Raw genomic sequence first — 7,984 nt, 5'->3', positions numbered from 1 at the left:
AGAGACAGAGAGAGGGGATCAGCTCCCAGAATGTGTCTATTATCCTGCCACACCAATCAAACTGTTGTGTCAGTGCGTTGCCATTGTATAGGCCTGGGTCGGGTTGCCACCGAGCATGGCTGCCATATTGATGACTAAGTCAGTTCGGGGCTCTGTGGAACAATGGCGCTCTGGAGCCTCCACAAAGCGCGCGGCTAATGCGCCCCTTTCAGCTGGCCCGCTCAGCTGCTGAGTGTGCAAGGCTGCTGGGCAAATGGCGTGGCGCAGGCCCAGGGGGCCCGGCCCTATAAAAACGCAGGCGAGGGTCTCTCCCCCGACATTGATTATACTGGATTTGTCCCACCTCAGTACCGTCTGTAAGTATTTCAACACACCGCCTCAGACTCAGCTGGGAAACAGGGGGCAGCTCCGTGTAGTGGGGTGGAGCCCGGCGGCCACAGCCTGTGCACTTGTTGGGTAGACTGCGTTGGATCTACTTTAGACTAAGCCTGATTTGCTAAGAGGAAAAAACATGGAGGGCCACTTGGCTTATACCTCAACATCTATTTTTTGTTTTCCAGGGAGAGCTGGCAAGACGATGCCTTATTGGTATGCTTGTGTTTTGGCCCGTAAACATCGCGCAAACATTTTTTAGGATGGGCCAACGCTTGTTAGATTTGAAACATTCTGAAAGTAAGGGATTTCAGATTGTACTCGTCGCTTACAAAATATGCGGTCTGCTGTTGTTGCATTTGCTTTTTTTTTTCCTGTGTAGCTGCTACAGTCCAGTTACAGGGGCGCAATCTACAGGCAGGTCGTCCCCCCCCCCCCCCCGATAGAATCTCTTCGACTGCACCAGAGACAAATGGGCTCTGTGGAGAAATCGAAAAATGATGAATGAGTGGGATTTTTCACTTTCACCGGTGACACCTTTGGAGAGAGACCTTCACAGTAATGTCTTACCAGAGAGAAAAACGTACAGTGGTATACAATTAATAGAAATGCTGCACATTATGTGATATTGATCTTAACAACTCCTACTTTTTCCTGAAGCTAAAGCTTCTTATATCCGTCTTCATCAAGATGAGGGCTCTCTATTTGTTATTTGTACACTTTCCCCTCTGATTTTCCATCCATTTAACGTTTGGTTTTTGCGTTTTTTTCAACCCTCTACCTCTGCTCAGAGAGTAACACCCAAGGGAGAAGCAGCAGCCATGAACACTCAACAGATGGAGCAGATGGGCCAGTTCAAGATCACAGTCTGGGAGGAGGAGAACTTCCAGGGAAAGCGCTGTGAGTTCATGCTGGAGTGCCAGAACATCATGGAGAGGGGCTTCAACAAGATCCGCTCCATCAAGGTCGAGAATGGACCGTAAGTTGTAAACGGTGGCCTTTTTCTCTCCTCCTTGCTGCTCCCTCCATCTGTCTACAAGTTCTGCATTTTCCATGTGTTGTGAAAATCCCTTTCACCTCCTCTTGTGGTGTGTTGATCGCGATCCATTCATTTGCCAATTTGTGTTGCTCCTTTGAAATGAGATACAGTTGTACGGACACTGCATTTAACTTTATGATGAGGATTTGGATTTTTCAAACCCCATAAAGATTTTGTATATTTATCTTTGGGAATAATATCATTCCTGGATTAAAAAGCCAAATCATTAGAGCAATGTTGAGAGTAAGTTTAAGTTTAACAATATGCTGGTCTGTAGTCCTCCCTTATATATATTTGTTGACCGCCTTAAAAAACAGTGGGTAACCTACAACAACAGATAATGAAATCAAAATATTCTATTCATCTTGCAATCCTCATTTTCATCTGCTTGAAAAAGTCTGATTAAAGCATATAATAGCAAATACCGACTCTAATAATCAAGTAACAAAAAAAACAAACAAAAAAACATAAATTACGGCCGACAGTGTTATTACATTGCCAGTTGGCACTTATTGTTTTTGCATGTGCATGTGCATGCACCCGAGTGTGACCCTTTCTGTGATATGAGAGTTGGCTGTGTGCAGCTGCTGGCTGCGAGCCACAATGTCTGACTGACTGACGATCAGATAAAGAGCCCTGGGTGCAGAAGCAGCAGAAGCGGCGGCGGCGGCGGCGGTGGAAGCAGGGGCAGCAGTATCTAATGTTTGCTCTGTGCTTCCAGGGACAAAAGAGGCTGCGTGCCTTTTTTTCCCCACTGGTGGCCTTTCTCTGGGCGTTAGGCTCTATTGTCTGACAAAAATGACCCTTTCGGTGTTGCTGCGCCAAAACGACTTTGTATGTGATGTTTCATTATAAGTTCATGTGTGTATTTGAGAGTTTCTCTCATTTTGGTTTCAATTTTCATTTTCCTTACTCTTGGCACACGTGAGCCTCAACACTGTGTGCCTTTGTCTCTGTCCTTCAGTTGGGTTGGTTATGAGTACCCCGAGTTCCAGGGCCAGCAGTTTATCCTGGAGAAGGGAGACTACCCTCGCTACGAGGCCTGGAGCGGCAACAGCAGCTACAGAACCGAGCACATGCTCTCCTTCAGACCCATCAAGTGCGCTGTGAGTTTTCCCCTCATCTTCCCGTTCAACTGCCACGCACATGAGTGACTCACACCCCCCCGCCCCAACCTGCTCTGCGCGCCCCCGTCGCCTATCCCTCTGAAAAATGCTCATCTTATCACATCGAAATATTTAAAGGTTTATATACGCAATTGCCTGACCGGCGCAGCACCACATGACCCCCCCCCTTGCTCCCTCTCTTCCTCCGCAGAACCACAGTGACAGCAAGGTGACCCTGTACGAGTGCGAGGACTTCCAGGGCCGTAAGTTTGAGATGTGCGATGACTACCCCTCCCTACAGGCCATGGGCTGGTGCAGCAAGGAGGTGCCCTCTATCAAAGTCAACTCGGGAGCGTAAGTTATACACCTTCCTATTTGATCATTGGTCACAGCTTTTTCCATTTGTCCTCTTTGCAACCTTCAGTCTTTGCTGCCAAATATGGTTTAAGAACAATAGAAACAAATAAAATGATATACGTGTAAAGTCTGTTTGGACAGGCTTCGACAGCAAACTGATATAGTCTGATTGAACAGAGCTGCTTCGCTGAATCTACTCATTTGGAACCAATTAAATGACACCCACCCCTCCCTCCCTCCCTCCCTCCCTCCCTCTCCCTGCAGCTGGGTGGCCTACCAGTTCCCTGGTTACCGTGGCTACCAGTACATCCTGGAGAGAGACAGACACCAAGGCGAGTACAGAAACTACAACGAGTTCAGCACCCAGGCTCACACCAACCAGGTGCAGTCCATCCGTAGGATCCAGCACTAAGCCTTCCAATCTGCCTGCCCGACCCAACCTGGAAGAAAAAAAAAAATTTGGAAAAAAACTCTCCTGGAAACCCTCTCCTCTACTCGAGCCTTCGAACAGACCGCTGTCACAGACCAGTAGAGGGACGCACTCTTTCTATCGCTCTGTGGCTCTGCATTTATGGATGTCTTCTGAGTACCTACTTCCACCACCACGCTGAAAGCATGTTCTTGATATAGGAAATAAAGGCTTTTCTTCAAATCTAGAGGCTGTTTGTCGGTATTTCCTTTTTCCTCCATGATTAACTCTATCAACACAATTTTAATAAAGCTCAGAAAAAACATGCCGCAACAATTGGCTATAACATTGGCTATACACTACATGTGCACAATCATCAGAGCCCATATCACTTTTAGTCCTATGAAGTATAGCTGCTAGAGGACATAGGCTCCGCTTTGTATTTATTTAAAGTATTATAAAATATTTCGCCCTTTAGAGAACACACATGGGAAGATTTGATTCTGTTAGGCTCTAGGATGTGTGACATTGTCAGACTGTATTCTCATTTGCAATAAACACGAGCACGAGATCACATTTGTTTCCATTATTTGTTCTTCAACCGTCCCAGATGCAATTTGCCCCCCCCCCCCCCCAAAAAAAAAAATTAAGTGAAGCAGTATGAAAAGCAACGAATAACCTTCTAGCAATTCTGAAACCGGACGATTTCGATTATTGACAAAATGAGGTCAACAGAATAAAACTTGTGAATCACTTTTTCAATTCATTCAAATTGTACTTCTCTTGCTTCGTCTATCTGATGTAACAAATGTTAGGTGTGGCCTCAACCATCGAAACAAAACCAGGCATAGGTGTAATATAGTTTGACTGTTAATACCTCCAAGGGCTGACACACAGGAACTCCAGCTGCTCCGTGGTGTCAGCACAAACATGCAGCCAACCATATTTAAACTCATTATTCAATGAGCTGAATTTAAAAAAAAGGGGCCTGCAGAAAGGCAAAGTGACTATAATATATAGCAATTGATGAAAAGTAGAGATGTACTGTCCTAGTTCCTGAACGCTGTTTGATCAACCGGCCCAACAGACAAGCCACTATAAAGGCATTCCCTCAGATACACACACATAGTTCACAAGATCTGAAAAAGTATTCACAAAAGGTGTGCAACACAACCACCATCCTTATTCTGTATGTTGTACTGAATACTACTTCCTCTTGTAACCTTCCATGATATACTATGGCTCTTTTTTCTCCTTTGTAATCAGACGATTCCCTTTTTTAATCATATTTAGATTTTTATTTCATGTTTAAATGTTTAAACCCATAAAAGAAACATTAGGTCTTACACTTTCAATCAAAACAAAACAAAGAAAACGCCCCTCACCAATTTGATTGAACAGTGACTCAGTGACAGGATTAATTACTTTAATATATCTACCGATATGCAGTACACTGATTAGTTTAACCTATTCATGGATCTTAATCCTTACAATACATTTGCAAAACCCAAAGGTGGAGACCTGATCAACAGAAGCAGATTAGCCAGCTAAGGAGTGCTAAGGCCCTCGGTAAACCGTGTATACACCACAGACGACCATAAAGATTTATGACATAATTGGCACAAACTCTAATTTACAAGATAAAAAAGTGGTCCCGTTTATTTTGATGATCTCATTCGGCAAAGCTGGCACACAACCCACAGCAACTTCTCCACATCTGTTTGTTTATCCCAATGAGATACCATCGTGTTTATCGCACAGTCGCACGCCGCGGGATCCTGGAGTGTGTTTACCTCCGCACAACACTCCTGCTGCCGGTCCAGGACGTGGGAGTCCGTGTTACACACCCACAAGCCGGCATCGGCTCACAGTCCCACACCCAAAAAAAACAGGATCTTTTCATAAATGTGTAACCGAGCACACACACCTTTCTCAAATATACATTCCTCTGGAGGCTGATTAAAGAGGCTGTACTTGGTCTGGTGGAGAGGAGTGACACTCTGGAGTGGTGTAGGAAGTTGCAGGCTGGGGGGTTAAGTTGGCCGCACGGCTCAGAGCACCAAGGTAGGTCTGAGACTACTCCACAGAAAACTTGGAATGATTCTTGATGCCAGCTCCTTTTTTGTTTTACATTTTTTGATAAGGTTATTAGGATTGAATACAAGTTGATATGCGTTACATTAGATATTTAACAGAGAGAAAGACGTTTAGAATATTAAAATAGATAATTTGGCTGGAATGTTTATAGCTATTATCAAGTCACAGATGACACCAGAGGCAACTGTAAGACTTGAGTTTACTGACTTTAGTAACTAGGCCAAGTAACCGAATGACACACTGCTGAATCCTGGTTTAAACGTATGAATGCATGCAAGACTAATATTCTTTCAAGTGACAAATGTTACTTTAGATGCGGACAACACTTTTTTTTTTATTTCTTATGTATAAATCAGTGATGAAAACGTGTATGTTTGTTTGGTTGTTTTTTCTCTCTGTCGGTGGATACCTGGCTTCGCGCTGAACAATGTAGATGAATTCATATCCGTATTCACCTACCACGCCATCACTGGACACAGTCCAGCTTTCGAGGCTTGTTTTAAGTTGCCTGCGCCTTTTTACTCGGACACAGGCAGCTAAAGCAAGTCTGGGACGCCAGAGACACACCTACAAAACCCAGCCGAGAGGAACCACCGTCGCGCCAAGAATGGAAAATCCAGGGGTTTTTTGAAGACCAGGAAGAAGGAACATGGGGAAATATATTGTACTTATAATGAAATCTGCTTTTACCAGTTATGCAAAAGCTTATGCAAGCTTTTGACCCCTGGGCCAAGAGGAAGAACCTAACAAATGACTTATGTAGTCTGACACAATCTGCTTTTTACAATGTCTGATTGTGTGAAATGGAAATTATACGTAAAAACTTGCATGCTATAACTTCTATGTAGTTAGAAAAAAACAACTAAATAAGTTTAGTAAGTTTAGTTTAATAACTTAAACTCACTCTCATATAGCCTACTGCTTTTGTTGTCTACACTTGTGTGTGTGTGTGTGTGTGTGTGTGTGTGTGTGTGTGTGTGTGTGTGTGTGTGTGTGTGTGTGTGTGTGTGTGTGTGTGTGTGTGTGTGTGTGTGTGTGTGTGTGTGTGTGTGTGTGTGTGTTGTTTGAGCTCAGTCAGGTGACATTCAGATGATGAATGATTAGCAGGCCGTTCACTTTCAGTTCAGTCAATACAGAGAGCCGGACAAGTAAAGTATGATTTGCATTTAAGGGCGAGGTTAAGATTTTTCTGTCGGGTTTAAGTATTGTTGTTAAGGATTAGCCACATTTCTGGTTACAAACGATTGAACGATTTGATGATCTTACCTAGGGAAAGATTGGAAGGTGAATTGTGTTGAGATTGCACAGGGCTGCCTAAAACCATGACTTTTATTTGAGAACTGATCACACACACACGATGCCGAACGACACAAGAGCACTGCAGGGACGCCCAGTATGTAGGCATTTATTATCTCTTTAGGTCATTCATAAATTATTTTATTGGCCTTTTTTTTTATATAGAATAGATCATATTCAGTGGACACATATAGACCAGGAGTGAAGTGCGAAGTACAACAAATGTCCTGGAATCAAACGGTAACATGGTGCACATCTCAACACGCCGATCCGCCAGGACGGACGGCCCCCCTCTTCCCTACGGACGCTCATGAACTGAACACATTTCCTTTATGAGTTGCTTTAATCCCTCTGTGGCCTCAGAGCAGTGGTGTTTGCCTTGACTGCAGTTTTTTTGTTGTTGTATTTTTCAAAATAAAAGGCTATAACATGACACAGTCTGGGCCTGAATGATTGATCACCTGCTGCTGCAGAGATCTGCTGTTGAAATCATTTGTCATGTCACATTAATTACAAAAACATTTAATGAAATGCAATCGGCATTGTGTGTGTGTGTGTGTGTGTGCACATTGTTTGCACCATGAATAAAATATTTCTGCTGCATATCTGTGTGAATGGGGGGACGGGGACTGGTGGACAGCTCACATTTCATGTGTCACCCTCAAAGAAGCGGAAACAAAAATGGAACTATAATTCTGTTGTCTCATAAGACGGAAAGAGACGTACACTTACAGACTTCAGAATCTAAACCAGATTCTACAGTACGGCGCCATGAAGCCCATGTAGGCTTCACACAGTCCACTGCTTCTTGGAAAGAGAGAAAAAAAAAAAGAGGCAGAAGAAGAAGGAGTAAAATATGGAGGACCTGATAACGTCAGTGAGCATCAACAGCCATGGTTTTAGAGTTACAACCTCATTACCCTCAGATTGAGGCTATATAACCTTAAACCCACAAACAGACGGTTCAGGGATGGGGAGGGGATGACATGTTCTTGTTGTCTCGTGTGCACCGGAGCGTGCTGGTCAAGGTAAATGTTCTCTTTCCCCCGACATGAAACAGGTCTCTGTTGTTTGCCAAGAGGTAAAGAGGCGGAAAAGTGAGGGAGGATCTGAACCGGTTTCCATGTCAAACACTTCAATTCACCATAGAAACTCAGATCTTAACGTGGAAACTTTTATTAAACTGTGATGGCGGATTGATAAGGGGGCCGAATTTCTATCGGCCTCTCCTCTTCTTCTTCTTCTTCTTTTTTTTTTTTATTGTGGGCACCAGGCGGGCTCTGACAGAGGTAAATTGCTCTTTTAATT

The 7,984-nt window shown here is 43.8% G+C and overlaps 1 protein-coding gene and 1 long non-coding RNA gene across 2 annotated transcripts; both read left to right on the top strand.

Moving 5' to 3' along the window:
- The first annotated feature begins 220 nt into the window (after window positions 1-220).
- cryba2b (crystallin, beta A2b) lies at window positions 221-3,530 on the top strand. Its single transcript, XM_035604962.2, has 5 exons — window positions 221-356; window positions 1,164-1,351; window positions 2,376-2,517; window positions 2,729-2,871; window positions 3,139-3,530. The coding sequence occupies exons 2-5, from the start codon at window positions 1,194-1,196 to the stop codon at window positions 3,284-3,286; spliced, it is 591 nt and encodes a 196-aa protein (XP_035460855.1). The 5' UTR covers window positions 221-356; window positions 1,164-1,193; the 3' UTR covers window positions 3,287-3,530.
- A 1,711-nt stretch (window positions 3,531-5,241) lies between these two features.
- Window positions 5,242-7,109, top strand: LOC118283119. Its single transcript, XR_004784432.2, has 2 exons — window positions 5,242-5,347; window positions 5,814-7,109. It is a non-coding gene; the product is annotated as an uncharacterized LOC118283119 (long non-coding RNA).
- The last annotated feature ends 875 nt before the right edge of the window (window positions 7,110-7,984 follow it).

Source organism: Scophthalmus maximus, chromosome 14 (genome assembly GCF_022379125.1).
Source record: "Scophthalmus maximus strain ysfricsl-2021 chromosome 14, ASM2237912v1, whole genome shotgun sequence".
In the NCBI taxonomy this organism is placed as follows: domain Eukaryota; kingdom Metazoa; phylum Chordata; class Actinopteri; order Pleuronectiformes; family Scophthalmidae; genus Scophthalmus; species Scophthalmus maximus.
This window is presented reverse-complemented; position numbering and strand designations above follow the sequence as displayed.

Coding starts and splice junctions, on each gene's coding strand:
- cryba2b (XM_035604962.2), top strand. CDS start 1,194: ATGAACACTCAACAGATGGAGCAGATGGGCCAGTTCAAGATCACAGTC. Junction 2,518..2,728: donor TCAGACCCATCAAGTGCGCT/GTGAGTTTTCCC, acceptor CTTCCTCCGCAG/AACCACAGTGACAGCAAGGT. Junction 2,872..3,138: donor ATCAAAGTCAACTCGGGAGC/GTAAGTTATACA, acceptor CTCTCCCTGCAG/CTGGGTGGCCTACCAGTTCC.